The sequence below is a fragment of the Xenopus laevis genome, chromosome 7S (genome assembly GCF_017654675.1).
Source record: "Xenopus laevis strain J_2021 chromosome 7S, Xenopus_laevis_v10.1, whole genome shotgun sequence".
Classification (NCBI taxonomy): domain Eukaryota; kingdom Metazoa; phylum Chordata; class Amphibia; order Anura; family Pipidae; genus Xenopus; species Xenopus laevis.
This window is the reverse complement of record NC_054384.1, coordinates 99,013,079-99,033,179: the sequence shown is the minus strand read 5'-3', so window position 1 is coordinate 99,033,179 and position 20,101 is coordinate 99,013,079. Positions and strand designations below refer to the sequence as shown.

Below are 20,101 nucleotides of genomic sequence, written 5' to 3'. Positions count from 1 at the left end.
GAAATATCCATTACCTGGAAACCCACAGGTCCTGAGCATTCAGGTCCTGAATGAATAGAGATGACGTTGATGAAGGCTTAGGTCTTTTCCTTCAGTGAAATTTCATTTCCATTGATTGAGAAATTGAAAATGTCCTTCAATACTAGTAGTTGCTTCCTGCTCTGTTGAATAAGAAATACTCTACAATGTACTGACACCAAGGGGTAGATTTACTAAAGAGCGAAGTGGCTAACGCTAGCAACATTTCACCAGCGGTGCAAAACAATTCGCTAGCAAAACAAACTGTCGCTAGGGGTCATTTGCACTCGATCGGCAGGTGACTTTTTCGCTCTGGCGAATGGACGTTACTCCACAAGTTCACTAAAATGCGGATTTTACTGAAAGTTACCACCAGAGTTGCCTCCACCACCTCAAACCAGGTGTAGTGCTGTAAAGCAGCAAGATCTACCTCAATCTTCTGTCACTTACATCATATCCTGTGAGCCGAAAATGCATCAAAGAAAAAACGCTGGCGTCTTTTCTTTTTTTCAGCGTGATTGCCTGCAAAAGTCCTAACAAACTTTTTTTTGGGGAACTGTTTTTTTTTTCAGACATTTGGAACATTCATTTTACAGTGGGCTCATGTGTAGGGCATTATATTAACTCTCTTGCCTTTATTAAGGTTCCCTGGACATGTGTAATATAAACTGGTAACTTAAACCATTTGCAGCAACATTTTTAATAAAGACGTCCATACAACTTTAAATTACCTAACAAATGCATATTGACCTGAGAGCAAGATTACTAGCGATTTTTCGATAGGCAGAAATGAATGATAGCGCATCTTCGCTTTGAAATGCTCGCACTGCCGAAGTAATGCTAGCAAAAAGTCGCCAGCATTCGGCGCCCAGGATGAAACTCTGCATATTAGTGAATTGACGTAGTCTGAGCGCCTGGCGAAGTGTTGCGATGGGTGCGAAATGGACTCCGGCGAAAATTCACCAGTTAGTGAATCTGCCCCCAAGTATGATCTTTCAGTAGAAGGGATCCCAAGCTATACTTGCTTAATGGACCTATGGGGTGTCACACTTGTGTTGCATTTCCTAATTAACAGAATGGGAAGTTGGAAGTGGTTGGGGAAAGTGTTTTGGTCATCATGGTTCTCTTTTGAGAAAATCCCAGCATCAAACACCTTGTTGTACCAAATCACTTAAAGTTTTTAGAATAAGGAAGGAGCAAGAAGTGGGATTTTGTATTCCTTTTCACTGTTTTTCCCATGTTCCACATTCCTTGGTGTATATTTTGTGACTGACATGTATTTTTACTTCAAAACAGGAATTAAAAGGGAGTTTGCACCTGAGCAGGATAATGATGAAATAGTCTATGATGATGATCCAAGTATAATTGAAAGCAGTGAGACCAAGGGGAATGTTAGAGCAAAACGGGCTGCATTTGGAGGACCTAAGAAGAACCCCATTGGTATGTATTCATCTTAATTCTGTTTGGTCCCACACCAAGAATTCCCTTTGCTCATGTTCTTTGAAATATAAAATGAATGCATATAACTATAGGTTCAATAACATATGGACTTATTAATGCATAATATTTAATGAAAATCATCTAACTTCCCCTTTAACACAGCATCAGGGGACAATTAAATCCACCCTGGTCTTCAGGAATGTAACCAGCTTCTGTTTCTTTAAATGAAGAAAATAAATAAATGAATGTATAAAACACAATAGAAAAACATTGGTAGCATTATACAAATAGGGGCAGATTTACTAAGCTCGAGTGAATAGTTCGAATTCAAAAATATTCAAATTTCAAAGTAATTTTTTGGATACTTTGACCATCGAATCGAATGATTCCAACGATTCAAAGTAAAAATCTTTCGACCAGTTTTGGCCACTTTTTATGATTGAATAAAATTAATTCGATCGATCGATCAAAATCGCTCGAATCAAACTTTTGCGCTAAAATCCTTCAAATTCAATATTCAAATTCGAAGGATTTTACTTCAAGGGTCGAATTCGAGGGTTTTTTAACACTCGAATTTCGACCCTTGATAAATCTGCCCCATAGTATTAAAAGATTTGTATAGAAAGAGACAATTAATTCAGTAAATTACTTCAGCTTAATAATTTGTTAGTCATTTATTAATTAAGATTGAATAATTTAGAAAATATTATTTGAGGTTATCAATCTAAATAAATAACACATTCAACAATTCATGCATTTAACAATATAAATTTAATGTGTATAGATCATGATGATGGTATAATCGGTATATAGCCGCAATTGTCTCTTACTGGCAAGTAAGGAGTATTTTATATCCATATGGTGATCCATTTCCGCATTAGTGACATTTAGTCGTTTAATATAGTCTTAAGGGCAACACTATAGCCCCAAGCCGACTTTTCAATCAGCATATCCCCAATATATGAGACAGCTCTCATATGCAAGTGGTACACGGATCTCCTGGTTTCTGACTTCTCCTTCTCCACCTTGCCAGATTAATTGTGACCGGTCTTGAACACCAATACCTCCACATGGCCAATGCGTGTTGTTGTACATAATGCAAGTTTTTTGCTTTGGTGGGCATATTAGGGGTAAGATCTGTTTGTTTGGTGACCTTGCCAAACCAGGGGATCTTATAGTGTATGGCCACCTTTAGTGATGTTCCACCAGTTTTGGTTAGCAGCAACCAGCTTGATTCAGGGCATTGCTGCATATAATACATATCAAGCCAAATGTATTGCCTTAGTACCTTGGCATTGGCTTTGTGGTGTGGACTGTTTACATAGTACAGCACAGAGATAATATTAACAATGAAAGGTAATATACGTAAGGATAACAATACCATTACATAATGCTGGAAATCAGTAGGAACAAGGGTGCATTGTGGGTATAAAACAGTAATCTGCATTAATATTTTGCACTTTTCACTAGTTTAGCGAATGAACTCTTATACATCATGATTTCTATAAATTTATCATAACAATAAATGATTTGAAGTAGACCTAAAACTAGAGTTTCCTTTTTTGACTGAAGCCTATGAGACAAACGATAAAGTAAAGCAAAACCAAAACAAGCGACATGATCATGATGACTCCAGCAAGGAACACAAGGATAGTAACAAAGGGAGAGGCCGGAAAAACAACAATATATGGCCAAAGGACTCATCTGAAGAAAAAGCATCCAAAGAAAAGATGGGTAAGTATCAACAAAGATAGCATATATATATATCAGTGAATTAATATGTGTTTAACACTGTTCTTTTTTGAAACAAGACCATTTGTTCCATTGTTCAGCTCACAATATAAGTAATAATAATAAAGTCAAGCAATAAACAATACAAAAAACAAACAATAGAGCAATTACTTAGATTCTAAAATAAAATTTTGATATCCAGCATCTAACTCTCTAATTAAAATCAAGTGTTTGCTTGAGTTTGTTCTTTGATTTTGGGATAGTAACCACAATATATATCTCACTATTGTCTTTTTCACTTTGCCAGAGAATTGGTAACAGTACTGTATGTTCTACCTTTCCAGAAACAGTTGGAAAGGCAACAGTAGAGTTTACTCATACTGTAAAGCTGCACAGACAGGTCAGTGTCTGGAGCAAAGCATTTTACAGGTAGTAGTGCCCACACGTAGACTCCAATTCTTTAAACATGACACATCATGCTCATTGTGTCGCTTTCCACTACATTAGTAAATGGGTTGGTACTTTGGATGTTTTATACATAATGTCTCTCCAATAAAACTTTAGAAATAGCCCTACAATTTATGTTGTCTTTCTTTGACTGAAGATCATGAGAAGAACAACAAAGTGCAGCTAAAACAAAAGAAGGGCAATGGTCATGATGACTCCAGCAAGGAAAACAAGGATAACAGCCATGAGAAAGGAACTAAAAGCAAGAAAAGATGGCAAAATGGCTCAGCTGAAGAAAAAGATGGTTCATCCAAAGCAAAAAAGGGTAAGAATGAGCAAATATAACAAATACTTTTCATTCGAGGATGGTCCATGGGTAAGAATTCTTTTTGAGATACAGCTCAGCATCATTTTGTAGTTCCAACGTGATCTCTATCTGTGTTTCCAATAATGATAATGAAAGTCACAGCTTGAAAAAAGTACTGGGCATCTGAAATGAAATATTCATACCCGGCATCTAGCTCAAGTTCTTGACTGAGCCTGGAATTGCACCCAATAACAACAGTATTTCCCATTTGTTTTATTGGAGTTGACATTGAGTTGGTAAACTTTTTTTGAAAGGAATTGGCAAGGCACAGCAGAGTTAAGGTGACCATAGATGCAAAGATCCGCTCGTTTGGCAACATCGCCAAATGAGCGGATCTTTCCCCGATATGCCATTAACAAGCATGGCTATATCGGGGGTAATCTGATTGTTCGGCTGTATGGTCGAACGATCTGATTACGATGTGCCATGGGCTCCAGCGGGATCGGTAGGGTCAAAATCATACCTGACCGATCGACCAAACGACCGATCTCCGCCAGACGAATGATGGCGGCACACGCCACACACAATCCGAAAATCGGACGAATCCTCAATTCGTACGATAGGATCTGTGTGTCTATGGCCACCTTTATTTTATTTTACCAATTTAAAAAAAAAATGTATTAATGTCATGAACATGCTTGAGCCGTCATTTGTGTGTTCGGCCAGGAAGACCATGTCTCACACTGCACAATAATTCCTTTAGATGTTTGAGGTCAGTGTTTGGAGCAAATTTTTGTTTGAGTTTGTAGTGCAAATAATTTTGCTGAAATTCTTGGTGAGTTCTTGCATGTAGAAGACATTGCCCCTCATTCTTATAGTTTCACCTATCACTAGTTTAGAAAAGGAGCTCATATACAGCATATTTTATTCATACTGTATACGTTACATCAATAAAAACATTACAGATAGTATTTAACCCCATCTTATCTGCATTTGACTGAAGATCATGAGAAAAATGACAAAGTAAAGCCAAAAGAAAACAAGGGAAAGGTTCATGACTCCAGCAAGGATAGCAAGAATAATAGACATGAGAAAAAAACAGAAAAAGAAGTGTAAAAAAAAAAAAAAAAAAAAAAAAAAAATATATATATATATATATATATATATATATATATATATATATATATATATATATACATTTATCTGAGAATTATGCATGTGTATGATAGGTAACACAGGTCATCCACCTAGCCTATAGTTCAGCCATCACTGATCACTTTAAATATTTCTCATAAAAATAATGAAAGCCACAGCTCAATTACAAATTCAGCAATTACTTAGCAAATGAAATATTGGTACCTTAAACTCTATGATGGGAATCACATTTTTATGCAGAATGCTTGGGACCTTAGGCTTCTGGATAAGGAATGTTTATTTGAATCTCCTTACCTTAAAGCTACTAATAAACGTTTAAACATTAAATAAACTGAACAGAAATGTTTTGCCACCAATATGGATTAATACAAATTAGTTTGCATCAAGTACAAGATACTGATTATTTGCTTAAAATGGAATCTAGAGGAGCTGGGGCGGCTTGGGCGAATTTGACCCATTTAGTTTCGTCAAAAAGCCATTAAAGTCTATGGGCGTCAAAAAAATGTTGCTGCGCTGTGAATTCTTTTTGATGCACGTCATTTTTTTTTGACACACACTGCTAATACAAGTCTATGGGCGTCATTTCCGTGGCGAACCAAGGCGAAAAAATTCACCCATCCCTAAAGCTAGCCTTCCTGTAATTTGGAGCTTTTTGGATTATGGGTTTCTGGATAAGGGATCCTATACTTGTATACTTGTAAATCTTATATCTGTATATCTCCCAGTTTTCTCATCTTGCATTTAATTTTCACCTACTTTAGTAAATTAGTTTCTTTTTGTCTCTAGGTCATGAGGAGGATGACAATGTGAAGCCAAAAGAATACCAGCGTCGTGATCAACAATACTTCAGTAATGAGGGAACAGAGAATAGCCAAGAGAAGGGAGATAAAAACAGTAAAGAATGGTGGAAAGGCTCAGCTGAAAAAAAGGATGATGTATCCAAAGAAAAAAATGGTAAATGTAAACAATATAGCAAATACATTTATCAGAGAATTAGCCAAAGGCATAAGTTACAAATGCTCATGGCAACAGTTTGTGTAGGAAGCCTGCCTTTAATAAATAGGTCCAACACCCCCGCAGCCATGTGTAAATAATTATACAGTCACTATTAATCATTTATTATAACAAGAACTATTTTAAGGTGATGTCACATCAAGAAAAGATGGGAATACTTTTGTGTCTGATTTTTTGGGTTCATATTGGTGCTGTGCCCAAAAAGAAGCAATATCTTCTAAATGGCACACTTTGCACTGACAAAGGTGGACTAGGTGCTATCACAGAACATCATCGGTCACGCAGCATCTTTTGACAATTGTCATTCATTTGCACTGGCTTCTCTACACAACTTCGGACTTCTCCTAAAAAACTTGTACCTCAATATAAACACATTTCTCGGCTCTAATTAAATATTCAGTATATAGCTTTTACAGAACAAAACCCTCACTGCATCTTCCACTATTGAATGTAAGGGACAGTTTTGCAACAGCTGAAGAGCCAAAGAGAAAACCCTTTTCTTACTTTCATTTATTTGTGAAGCTGAACTTATTTCTCCTCCCTTTGTTCTATTAAACAGATAAGAACCCAGAGGAGGTGGCTACAAATTCATGCATATTTAATAAGGAATCTATAGCTGATGGGGAAACCAAAGATCTCAGCTGTTCCAGCTGGTAAGTTGACTTTAACTAGAAGGCCAATGAAATGCCTTAAACTGACATGATCCTTTGTAATTGTCATTTCCTATGGCCCATAGAGGTATTTAAGAAAGATTATCCTAATAAAATATTAAATCACATATTCATGATTACACATGTGCATGTGACCATGTCTAAATGTGTAATAATGAGAAGAGTTTCCAGATTTCTTGTTTTGGTAGTAGCGTTCTCCATACATAGGGAAAGTATATGCCTAGCCACTTAATAGCATAGGTCCCTAAGCTAAAGGTGTCAGTGCAAGTTATGTGTATTATTGTAAATGTGCAGAGATTCACATATGCTCTTATTTTTTAGCACCTGTAACAAAGGGATGCTCACTTGCGTAAAGAACCTGAACTGTCCAGGTAACTTTTTTAGTGTTCATTAATTATAGCTTAAAACCACAGAAGACTATGGGGTAGAGTGTCATGTATTTATGCTTGATTCTTATTTATGTCTATGCCAGGTGTCTGTACAGTCACAGGTTATCAGATGATCCGTACCTTTGATGGTTCCTTGTATGAAAGCCCTGGAACCTGCAATTATGTTTTGGTCAAGACCTCCAACTTCACAATTAGTCTTAGCAACAAGGCCTGTTCTGATCAAAACAATGGCATTCAGGTATGTAGACAATCTACCAGGAAAAAAAACTAAACCTGACCCAAGAGGATGTAATATAAAATAATCACTTGTGAATTTTTTTAGAACCCAAATGCAGTTTGCATTGACGCGGTGGACATTTACTTGCCTACAGTTGCCAGCATTAAGGTTCTACCAGATGGATCAGTGCTGTCAGCAGGGCAGAAAGTTGACCTTCCATTCTTTCTTCCTGGTAAGTGCCAAAACTGGCAGCCCATATGTAGAATTTAAAAAAATGATCAAGTACCTTTGAGGTTGAAAATATAGCCTACTATTAGGCATGCTAGTTATCAATGGTGTTTGTTCTCAATTGCTTCAGTTGATCTGGGGATTATATAGCCAGGGAAACTATTATAGCTTTTGCTAATGTTCTAGGTTTAAATGGGTGCTGTCTGTCAAAGAAATACATATATAGTAGAAGGTGGCTGAGAACCTCACATCTACAAAATGAAACCTTAAAACAAAAGACAAAATGATGAGAGGTTTATCTGGTACACAGACCAGTTCAAATGGATAAAGCTTGTGGCAAGATGTGGTTCATTACAGTCTGATCCATTTATACTTTGAATAAAATCACCTTTAATTGATTTTTATTTCAGAAACCATTACTGTGGGAAGAAGTTCTTCTACTTTCCTGGATGTGATCACTCCAATGTTCAGCCTGCAGTATGACACCAAGGGAAACCGACTCTATGTCATCATTCAAACCAGCTACAAAGATCAAACCAGTGGGCTTTGCGGCACATACAATGACAATCGCTTTGATGACTTCAGGTACGTCTCTTCTCGTTTTTCAACTGTCACTTTTTCATCTTCTGAGTTGAGACTGAGTTGAGTGGTGCTTTTTTGGATGCCGTTGCTTAAATGTGAAAGAACTCCTTCGTCGTAAGATATTTATTGAGTAATACATTTGAAAAACAAAATTGCACAATTATAATAAAAACACAATGTTAGAAGTACATGTGTACAAGGTGGTCAAAATAGGTAATCATAATGGGCAGTGCAAACTGCTTGTAATTTACACAATAATATATAGATGTATTGAACTATATTTGCATTCTATTGCAGGAGCTCAAGTGATATAACTGAGACGGTGTCTAGTTTGTTCAGCAAATCCTGGAAATTGCAATCTCAGTGCTCAGAACATTTCAAAATACCAGACAGTCCAGGTAAACAAAAGTGACATATATATATATATATATATATATATATATATATATATATATATATATATATATATATATATATATATATATATATATATATATATATATATATATCTTAATCTCACTTAGAATAATATGTCTGCTTAGTCTCATGAATCTGTCAAAACATTCAGGCTACAATTCTCTCATTTTGTTTTGTAGCTCAGCGAATCACAGCGGATTTAAGTTGCATTAACGCCCTTCAGGACTCTATCTTCGCTGACTGCAACCTTCTCATTGACATTCATAACTTCCAGGCCTCCTGTTCCAACAACATTTATTATGGGAATAATGCTGGCTTTTGCTCAGCCATGGCAGACTATGCTTATCGATGTGCTTTGGCTGGTGTTTACGTACCTTTGAGTTCCTCATTCCCAGACTGCTGTAAGTACCAAAAATATTCTCCAGGAATCTAATCACAGCTTACTTTTTATTTTATCCAGCATGTGCCACTGGCCTAGCCACCACCAACCTACTGTACATGTTTTACTAACCTTTAGTGACATTTCTGCTGCACATGTTCTACTTCCATTCCTGCTGTCTTCCAAATGTGCATGATCCACAGTCTCTTCAGCCTCTTTCCTATGTTCTATTAACCTAGCCTTTCTGGCAAGATTTACAAATTCTGCATGGTCTACACAGAATCACCATGATGTAGACATAATGCCTGGAATGTGCATAATTTAACTGTGATGTGGGGTAACACCATTCTGGTGAAGGGGCATATTTGTCTGGATTAATTTGTTAATGAAATATTTATAAATTATTTTTGCCCCCTTGAGCCAAAACCTAACTTTGAACGGAACTATAGATGTCAACAGAGACCTGTAATGTTAAATGAATTTACCTAAAAGGGATAGATGTCATGATAATAGTGCAACTTGATTTCCATTGCATAATACTGGGCATTTGATGTGAAGTGGAACATTCTACTGGATCAATTTGTTAGTGAATGTTTATTAATTATTTTTTTTTTTTGCTCTTGAGCCAAAAGCTAACTTTGAACAAGACATCAGTAGAGACCTGTAAAGTACAATGAATGGGGACTGATGTCATGATAATACTGTAACTTGATTTCCTTTGCATAAAATTATCAAATTCTCTTTTCTTGCAGTTGTTTCTTGTGAGGGAGGCATGGTTCACATTACAGAAAATCTCTTCACTCAGGATGATTGTGCTCAGTATTCTTCACAGATTTTAAAGATTTCAATGAAGCTTCCATTGAGCGAGGGTTGTGTCTGTCCTGATAATTTATACTATGATTCTACAATAAATCAGTGTGTTGACGGGTAAGTAGGGTTCGGAATGTATTAGTTTCTCCTTCTAATATAAAAATAATAAGACACAGAGGAATGATATATTCCTTACATTAATTGTTTACTTCTGAAACATTTCCTCTTCTGTAATTGACTGATTAAAAAAATACTGAAATCATTTTGTAATACATAATTTTTATGTTACAGTGAGGTATGTCCATGTTATAGCAACAGCCATGCATACAGAATTGGAGAGAACATCACTTTTTCCAATGGACAAGAATGGTGAGATGAAGATTTGTATGTTTTTTTTCTCCAGTCCTGTGTACTCATAATATTCAAAAATATTTAGCTTCATATATGTATAAATTTTTTGGAATTTATTAAACCCTGAGGATGGAAAAGTCAGAATCTGAAAATCCGGCATCTCAGACCTGTCGAGGTTGCATATAAGTCAATGGTAGAAGTCCCAATGATTTTTGATGTGCGCTGGGTTTCGTGCAATACCCCGAATTTTTATTGAATTTTCGGGTAAAATCTTGAAATTTGTGAAAAACGGATGAAAAAATCCAGCATGCCCAATTTATGTCTAATACAAATATCTAAATGTTTATCTGTTCTTCTTTAATAGCGCCTGTGAGAGGATAATGTCATGTTCTGATAATCCAGAAATACCTACAGGTAAGATGAGATGATCTCATTTGTCTTAAGAAACACATACTTTAAAATTGTTTATTAACTAGTCAATGTATATACAATGTGTATGCTTTATCTATTAGTTACTGTTGAACCACACTCTGGAACCACAGCAAGTATTGCAGAGTGTGAACAAAGAACAGACAAAGTCGATACCATAATGTGAACACAAACTACCTGTACAAACAAACTACCTATTTGACTGTCAAAATATAACCATAATATATTGTACTAGAGCAAATAGAGCTCTAAGGCCCTGCTTTCTCATACTAATTTATTTGTGTTGTCATCATGCATTGTAGTGAAGACATATGTCTTGCTCTGCCCCTTTTGTAGAAGAAGTTCCAACATGTCCAGAAGGTGAAGTCTTTTCAGATTGTTTCATGGGATCTGGAAAATCTTGCGAGCCAAGCTGCCAAAACATGGCGGTCATTGACCAAGTCTGTCCTCTTGAGTGTGAGGCTGGCTGCATCTGCAAATATGGGTAAGCTTTCATAAGCTATCCAATGACAGTATTTATAAATATGCATTAAATATTATTATAAAACTGTAGAAAAGGTGATGTGTGTAGTAACTGGTGTATTTATGTACATGTAATTCCTCTAAAAATTCAACAAAGGAAATCTATGTTTTTATACAGTGGCATCTTAGAGTTTATAGAGCTATAATTATCCAATCCCTTCCCTGAATGGTGGACCTCTTATAAAACTTACAAGGGGGAATATAATTAAAAATCACGTGTTATTTAAAATGGTGCTTTTGCGAATGTTTAGTGCTGCTCGAAATGTAAAATATTACATCTCTAAGCAAAGGTTAGCGTTGACACCTGCTCTGGAGTTTCATTAAATATCTAGTTGCAAAATATGCTATGCGATTGCGAATTTCTTTTTACATACACTGCAAATGTTTGCAAAAGCCATTTGGTCGCAAATATTGGTAGGAAGTCGTTGAGGTCTGTCATTGGTCAAAAAGAATGGAAACATTTGCAATGAGGTTTGCGAGTTTTTTTTTTTGCCATAATAGAATTTGCTAGGTGGCTGGGGGCAAGGTGGCAATGGCTGCCTTAATTTCTACACATTCGATTCAAACCAGCAACTATTATAGGCAGTTTTCTAATAGGTTGCTATGGGATTTTAGAGCTGCTATGCCACCAGTTTTAGTATACTCAGCTTTGCAGGTTTCCACTTTTTATCTACACAAGTCTATGCTTTATTGGTACAGTAATATATGAAGAGATGTATATTGGATACAATTTTAGTAGTATAGATACGTGGTAGAGAAACATGTAAGATGCTCAGCACATTCAGAGTAATGTAATAGAAATGGCAACGTTTGATCAGATCCGGTAACCTTCTAATGAGACCTGCTGATTAGTTGCTATGACTTATTTCACCTTTTATTATATTACTGTCATATCTCTGGCAGATAATGGTGAAGAATGGGAATATATAATATTAAATCTTTTTTTCCAATTGTTGTATAGGATGTTGAGGAGCAACGATGGAAGCTGTGTCCCACTGCAGGAATGTCCTTGTGTGCATGGAGAAGATGTTTATAACACCGGAGAGACACTGGCACAAGATTGCAACACTTGGTGAGCACATTATATACATTAGAAATAACTATTAGAGTTATGTAGTTATGAGCAATATTAATTGTTCTAACACCCTGTTTCCACCACTAGCACATGCAAAGATGGCAAGTTTTCATGCACCAATAACGCCTGCAACGTTGTGTGTAACGCCTATGCTGGAGGTCAATTCTTCCTCTTTGATAACATCTGGAAAACCTTCAGCACAGGGGAATGTCAGATCATTCTTGTTGAAGTAAGCGGTCATTTAAAACCTGCTAGCATTATATTAGATAGATGTCGCTATTTCTTTTTCAAATGCATCCTTTCTATTTCTATTTTGACTTCTTAGTCTCAAGAGGGGCAAGTCCCAAAATTCAGAGTTGTAATGCAAAACACAAAAACTGACAAAATTGGTGGAGCTTTGGCCACCAAGAAGATCTTCATCAGATTTGGAGGAGCATATGTAGAGTTGACCGACTCAGATCCTTTCTTGGTAAGTAGAAATCTATTTTTTATAGTAGTTTATCAGTAGTTTGCATGCATTTTTTTTTTTATAAATCATTCATGTATTGTGTCTGTAGGTTCAAGACTTGGGAAGTACAACCCAAGTAAGACTATATCGTTCTGGATTCTATGTTGTCGCCCATTTTCTGGAAGGTCTTGCCGTTTACTATGATCAGCACTTAGATATTATTATTCAGCTCCAGCCACAGCTACAGGTGAGATGATCTTTTAATTCTTCTGGAAATATAGGTGTCAAGGCTGTAATTGTTAAATATCATCAATCATAGGCTTCCCATTTTTTTCATGTATATACCAATGCAACATATAAAGGTCTTATTAGCATTAAAAGGATTATGTCATGATTATTATGGTGTAGTTTTTATTTCTAAATGACGCTGTTTACACTGCAAATAATTCACTGTACCATGTAAAAATTTCATTCCTAACCCAACAAGTGTGTTTTTTTAGTTGTAATATTGGTGTGTAGGTGCATCTCAGGTCATTTTGCCTGGTCATGTGCTTTCAGCAAGAGCCAGTGCTGCACTATGGAACTGCTTTCTGTCAGACTATTGTTTCTCCTACTCAATGTAACTGAATGCGTTACAGTGGGACATGGATTTTACTACTCAGTACTGTTCTTATATCTACTAGGGAGCTGTTATCTGGTTACCTTCCCATTGTTCTGCTGATGGGCTGCTGGGGGGAGAGGGGGAGAGTAAAGGGGGTGATATCACTCCAACTTGCAGTGCAGCGGTAAAGACTGAAGTTTATCAGAGCATCTGGGAAACTGACAATATCTCTAGGCTTATGTCAAATTTAAAAATAAAATATACAAAAATCTGTTTGCTTTTCTGAAAAATGGATTTCAGTGCAGAAGTCTACTGGAGCAGCACTATGAAAAAAAACATGTTTTCCCATGACAGTATCCCTTTAAGTAGAAATTTCATGAGACCTAAAAGCATTGTCACAATGCTGCTAAATATATTATATATTTAACTGATGCTCAGATTTAATGCCTTCATTGAATACACATCATTTAGAAACATTTGGGAAGGGTAAGGCGTTTTAAAATGGAATGCATAATTTCTCATTAATGCTTATTTTGTCTTCATTTAATGATATTCCCAGACAAATAAGTTACAATTTCTTGCTAGGAAGTACAAATGCTAATATAATTTCTATGGAGAGATTAGTATTTTTTGTGAAAGCACATTTTTAAGCCAAGCACATATTTATTTTATCCATTCAGGGCAAAGTCCAGGGTATGTGTGGTGATGCTGACCAGACAACAACTGCCGAATTGGCTATTAGCAACATGGCACAGTATGGAGCTCAGTTCATTATTGGCAAAGTAAGTAAATATTAAACAATTTAAATGCAATGGCCAAATTAACTGAAATACAAACATTAATGTTGAGATTGAAATTAATTCTCCTTATTTTCAGTGCACTATCCCAGATGTACCCTCACCTCCTCCATCTGATAACAACAAGCTTTACACAGAGAAACGCTGTAGTTTGCTGTTCAGTCGGGACTTCGCTGATTGTCACACTGTGGTAATTATTATTATTATTTATTTTTTTTTGAAAATTATGTTTGAATTTGGTTTGGGATCCACTGCCATAATATGGTCCAGTATACATAAATGTTACCTGTTAGTTAATGAGTCCCTTTCCTTGCAACAGGTCCCTGTCCAGCCATATTACACTGCTTGTGTTGAAGAGACCGAGGCCTGCAAGGAAGGAGAAAGCTGTCTGTGCTTCTGTACATCTCTTGCTGCTTATGCCCGAGCCTGCTGCCGTAAGGGCATCACTCTTGACTGGAGGAACCCCGAAACATGCCGTAAGGATTTTTATTGTTTAACATTACAGTTTATGGACAGTAACATTTGACATAACTCTAACAAATTATTCTTTTTTTTCCCTACTAGCTTCCCCTTGTGAATACTACAACCGAGGTAAGCATAATAGAATAGAAATGAAAAGCTTGTTTAGCAAGCCCAGGAATCTAGTAAAGAGGAGGGGTCCCTTAAACTATTGTAGCATGGGGGCTCTTTGTTTTGTATTTTCCCAGTGACCTCATTACGACTAGACAAATAAACAATATTTATGCTATATGTATATATTTGATTTGGAACTTGTTTTGGTTACTACTATTTCTATGTTCTCTTAGATTCTGGAGATGGACCATATCGTTTAGTCATGGTCAGTGGTCAGACCTTGAAGGCAGATTATGACACCCAGTCTGTTTCACTGACTACTAAAGATACATCAGGAGATGTCAAAGTCAGCTTCATGGTCACTCCAAGTCTCTACGTCGACCCACTGTGTAAGTTGCTAATCTGTTCAATACCTTGGTTGCCTCAAAGACCTCCAAATTTCCAGTAGCTGGTGGCAAAGTTTTTAACTTGTCAAAGATTCTCTTATCCTTGGTTTGCACCAATGAATGCAATATCAATTATCTAATCAAGGCTCTATCTTTTCTAACCTGGTCTTAATCCTTCATCATCCTAACCAATCCTGATCAAGAGACCATCTGTAATATAGAAAGTAAGGACAACTGCAGAGGGGCATTTTTACCACCTGATGCCTGCGGTGGTCATAATACCGCGTCTGATACTCTTTGAATTCAGCAGCTTAATGTTTGCGCTTCCTTTTCTTGCTTTTATAGATGGCAGAAAGTTAATCTCTTTGGAATCTGCTCTGCACCGCAACTTCTTCATCGTACAGAATTCAGATGGCACCCTAGGCTTAAGAAAGTGGCAGCCAAGTGCCAGCTTTCGTATACAGGCTACTTTTATCCTGAGAGAAGGTCGCTGGATAAATGGCTACAGCACTCTTGAATCCTATTCCTCCAGGGGCCAATATCTCTCTTTTGACAACTCTAATAAAGCCGTGGTGATGACCAGGGTTAAGTCTGCTAACATGCTGGCAATGAATTTCAAGCTTACAGGTGGGTTTATTGAAGAAATTAATGAGGTACAATGATAAATGCTCCTACTAATAACCTAAGACAAACAGCAAGTTGTTTGCAGCAGTAAAAAAAGTGTTGGAACCCACTAATGAAAATAAATAAATATTTTACAAACTACAAGAAAATATAATAAAGGTAACATACTTACCTACATATACCACAAGTTGATAGATTTTAGTAATCACTGCAATTTAGTTATGGGTCTGGATTTATTATAGGTAATGATATTGATTTAGAACGACAGTATCTTATTCTAATCAATCGTCTAGAAAATGCATTTGATCACCATTGAAGTGTTCCTTTAGCAAACGGACTTACACAGGTTGAACCACTTATATCAATTTAGATGGCCATTGTTTTGTAACCTCCATGCTCTTATGTCTCCAGAGGAAAGCTTTGGATTGCCATCATTCTCTATTTGCACCTGGAAGTACAGATCTTGTGGCCCTTCTTGCATCCCGACATGCCAAGATCCTCTGGGAGAGAAGTGCACCCTAACCCTTATGTAAGTAGTAGCAATATTACCACCACTTCTCATAATCAGATTGACCTCTCAGGAGTCCATTGGGTCTGAGAACATAAACAGTTGGGATGTAGCAAGATTGTGAAAGCCACAGAATGAAGATCATTGATCTAGAGAAGGAATGTTCTTTTCAGGCTGTTATTAACTCTCTTGTTGCCTTTTTTATTTTTAGAGTGGAAGGCTGCTACCCCACCTGTGCCCCGGGAATGGTTTTCGATGAAGTTACCCATCGTTGTGTGAATAAAGATGACTGTAAGTTCCTATTATTCAGCTCTTGGAGTAAAACTCATACTCAAATAAAACACTTTAATCTCATTATAAGGCAAGTTTCTTACATGACATAACTTTCTTTGGTGAAAGAATGACTTGAAAAGAACCCCCTATCCCATCACCCAGAGAAGTGATTACTCTCTTAAAATCACCCATAATCATGTTTTATTATATATAAATAAATTGTACCCCAAATTAAAAAAATTAGATCTGTACACTAACATCTTGTGATCTGATTGCAGGTGTGTCCATTCCTACGGTATCACCAACTCCAGTGCCACCAACACCAACCAAGGTAATTAGTTCACTGAATTCTGAACTTCTACATATCCACCACTAGTTAATTGTGGTAAGATTAACACTAACTTCAAACCGGGGTTATTCAAACTGCCTTTCTCCACTGGATTTTGAACATACAAAGGCCAGGCAGACAGATAACCTTCTCTGTATTAAACTTTATTATATAAGATAAGATATATAATAAGATTATATAACATGTTGCAATGCCATATTATCTACACACAGTATATTTGGCCAAAACTGATATTGTGTGTATATATTACAGGAACCGTGCAAAGATGTAACTTGTATAGAAATGAATTGCAAGGTTGGAGAAACTAAAGTGGAAATTATAACAACAGATCCCTGCTGCCCACGTTATAAATGCGGTAAGTAATGGGTGATATATGTTTGGCATGTGTTAGTTGGGGTTGATTAGTCTATGTATAGATATGTGGATAATGGCCCCATCTGTATAATAAATAGTACATTTTTATCCCAGTTTAATAGAAACTATTACAAGTATGAGATCCATTATCCAGAAGTCCGTTATCCAGAAAGCTCTGAATTATGGAAAGACTGCCCCATAGACTCAATTTTATCCAAATAAACTACATTTTTAAAATGATTTCCTTTTTTCTGTTATAATAAAACAGTTCCTTGTACTTGAACCCAACTAAGATATAATGAATCCTTATTGAAAACAAAACCAGCCTATGCAGTTTATTTAATGTGCAAATGATTTTCTAGTAGACTTATGGTATCAAGATACAAATTATGGAAAGATCAATTATCTATAAAAGCCCAGGTCCCGAGCATTCTGGATTACAGGTCCCATACCTGTACTATAACCCAGTGTTATTTATATTGTATATTGGACTCATTATTCATATTATTGTATGTATGGTTTTTGCAGAGGTCATTCCTACTACCCCAGCACCACCAACAACACCGGTAAGTATCTTCAATGATATTAAAATCTTTATCACATTTTGTTTATGATATGGACCATCCAGTGTCTCCCCATAGAACTGCACTGTGTAAAACAAATTATACCTGATGTGACAAACACCACAGTACAAGTCATTTCAGTCTTTCAGTTTTGGTGGCCAGTTAAAGCTCGCATTACTTAGCCAACACGTTTACAGAATAATATAGTCCAACATTTATGAGTTTATTTATCAAAAATCGAATTTGTGATGTTATAGAAGTTTTTTCCAAACTTGAAAAAAATCTCTAATATTGCAAATTTGTGATTTTACAAGATTAAAAAAACATGAAAATCTCGAATTAAAAAAATGGCTTGAATTTTGCATAGGACAACTTTCACTGACTTCTGCATAAACTCTTACATTTTATTGATGGCAATGTTTTACATTTCAGTTTTTTGTGCTTTAGAAATACCAAACATTTGAGTTTTTGAAAATAGAATTCGAATTTGTGAGTTTTCGCACAAAATTTTTTCGAATTGTGGCAAAATTTTTAATTCAAACACTGATAAATCTAAAAGATGACTTTTATGATGTATGTAGCCCTAAGCACCCATTCCATCCTTTTATTTTTATATATTTATTAGTTCTGTCTTCTAGTTAATTATCATTATTATGAATGAAAAGGAATAAGATTATTGTCCTACCTTGCTCTGGAAGAGATATTGGGACTAAATGAATATGACCATTTAATATAAACTACGGGACTTTATATTTACATAATATTTGTGTCCATTCACAGAATCCATGTAAAGATGTCAAATGTAATATTCCAACATGCAAGACTGATGAAACACTTGTACAAGTTACATCAACAGATCCTTGCTGCCCAAAATACACATGTCGTAAGTATTTCAATAATGTGTTTAATTACACCATCTACCAGTTTTAGTTTTTGCCCTGAGCCACACAGCAATTTTTGCGGGCAATTCTTGGTTCTTTTTATAGCTTCATTATTCTTTTAGAAGATAATTGTTATTGTTTCTTTACAATAAATAGCTATCCATCTTTTGCTGGGTTTCAACAACCTGCTGGTGGGCCACAGGTTAGGCTTAATAGTTTTTGCCACAATTTTTCAAACATTGAGCAGTTGACCTATATATTTATAAAATAGTAGAAATGAATCTCTCTTTTTATTTTATGAAGATATAACTTCTCTAGCTCTCAATATTAAGTCATGCCTTGATTTTGCATCTGCTTACAGAGTGCCTGGTCATATGCAGCTCTCCGCCTGTTTGTAGAAATAGAAGACCACCCATACAACATTTCGACCCAACTTCTCAGTGTTGTCCCCAATATGAATGCCGTAAGTACCCACATTATTAAAGCAAAAAAATAAAAGAATACTGCATAGTAGGCACCAAGACTACTGATGGGCGAATCTGACCCGTTTTGCTTTACGAAAAGGCAAAAAATTTGCCAAATGCATTGAAATCTATGGGCAACAATTTATTTTTGACACGCGAGGCGGCGCAACAATTTTTTTCTTCCAAGTCTTTTTTTCTGTGTGTCTTTTTTGTACTGAAACCTGGCGAAAAAGTTCAGTCATCACTAACCAGGATCTGATTAAGGCATACTTTATAAAAAAAAATGGTTCTCATTTATTGGCATTTATGTTATTCCAAGGTATTACATGGATTATTCCTTGACTGTTTTTAATTTCCTTTACAGTTGCAGAGACAACCACAGCTCCACCAAGGAGCCCAACTCCTCCGGTAAGGAATCACCAAAACCTTATACTAGAGTTTATGTCAACAGCTCCATTTAAGATTATTGAATAATTTGTACAGTAAACTCTTAATTATTGTGGTTTGATTAATATCTCAGTATTCCATACATTAATCTACCGTATCAGTTGTGGACATCCTCTAAGCTGCAGTGTTATGTTGGTCAACTTGATGTTGGCCTTTTAATATATACTAAATATCCAATATGCAATCTCAACATATTTTGCATTTTAAAGGAGAAGGAAAGGTTAAAACTAAGTAAGCCTTATCAGAAAGGTCCATCTAAATATACCAGTAAACCCCCAAAGTAGTGCTGCTCTGAGTCCCCTGTCAAAAGAAACACTGCATTTCTTTCCTTCTATTGTGTACACATGGGCTTCTGTATCAGACTTCCTGCCTTCAGCTTAAACCTCATTGCCCTGGGCAAGAGCATGCTCAGTTTGCTCCTCCTCCCCCGCCCCCTCCCTTCCCTGCTGTAATCTGAGCCCAGAGCAGGGAGAGACTCAGGCAGGAAGTGATGTCACACCATGTTAATACTGCAGCTCCTATCCTAAACAAACAGAGAGTTTCTAGAGCTTTTTACTCAGGTGTGGTAAACCATTCTACAGAATAAATATAGCATTGTAGCTTGCACTATTGCAGCTAATCTATTGGCAATAAAATGCCTCTGTAGCTTTC

At 36.2% G+C, this 20,101-nt stretch overlaps 1 protein-coding gene across 1 annotated transcript in view; it reads left to right on the top strand.

Annotated features, from left to right (window-relative positions):
- The window catches only part of LOC108697796 (mucin-2), a 113,799-nt gene that overhangs the window by 815 nt on the left and 92,883 nt on the right, over window positions 1-20,101 (top strand). Inside the window, exons 2-34 of the mRNA XM_041570643.1 lie at window positions 1,315-1,458; window positions 3,031-3,192; window positions 3,794-3,961; window positions 5,885-6,052; window positions 6,672-6,765; window positions 7,105-7,154; window positions 7,256-7,410; window positions 7,495-7,621; window positions 8,028-8,202; window positions 8,497-8,597; window positions 8,796-9,017; window positions 9,748-9,922; window positions 10,097-10,174; window positions 10,521-10,570; window positions 10,922-11,069; window positions 12,069-12,179; window positions 12,270-12,411; window positions 12,508-12,651; window positions 12,740-12,877; window positions 13,912-14,013; window positions 14,108-14,218; window positions 14,348-14,504; window positions 14,593-14,619; window positions 14,835-14,990; window positions 15,333-15,614; window positions 16,023-16,140; window positions 16,331-16,410; window positions 16,671-16,723; window positions 16,994-17,096; window positions 17,624-17,661; window positions 18,439-18,541; window positions 18,901-19,002; window positions 19,368-19,411. Coding sequence (XP_041426577.1) covers window positions 1,315-1,458; window positions 3,031-3,192; window positions 3,794-3,961; window positions 5,885-6,052; window positions 6,672-6,765; window positions 7,105-7,154; window positions 7,256-7,410; window positions 7,495-7,621; window positions 8,028-8,202; window positions 8,497-8,597; window positions 8,796-9,017; window positions 9,748-9,922; window positions 10,097-10,174; window positions 10,521-10,570; window positions 10,922-11,069; window positions 12,069-12,179; window positions 12,270-12,411; window positions 12,508-12,651; window positions 12,740-12,877; window positions 13,912-14,013; window positions 14,108-14,218; window positions 14,348-14,504; window positions 14,593-14,619; window positions 14,835-14,990; window positions 15,333-15,614; window positions 16,023-16,140; window positions 16,331-16,410; window positions 16,671-16,723; window positions 16,994-17,096; window positions 17,624-17,661; window positions 18,439-18,541; window positions 18,901-19,002; window positions 19,368-19,411 — 4,028 coding nt within the window. The remainder of the gene's footprint in view (window positions 1-1,314; window positions 1,459-3,030; window positions 3,193-3,793; window positions 3,962-5,884; window positions 6,053-6,671; window positions 6,766-7,104; window positions 7,155-7,255; window positions 7,411-7,494; window positions 7,622-8,027; window positions 8,203-8,496; window positions 8,598-8,795; window positions 9,018-9,747; window positions 9,923-10,096; window positions 10,175-10,520; window positions 10,571-10,921; window positions 11,070-12,068; window positions 12,180-12,269; window positions 12,412-12,507; window positions 12,652-12,739; window positions 12,878-13,911; window positions 14,014-14,107; window positions 14,219-14,347; window positions 14,505-14,592; window positions 14,620-14,834; window positions 14,991-15,332; window positions 15,615-16,022; window positions 16,141-16,330; window positions 16,411-16,670; window positions 16,724-16,993; window positions 17,097-17,623; window positions 17,662-18,438; window positions 18,542-18,900; window positions 19,003-19,367; window positions 19,412-20,101) is intronic.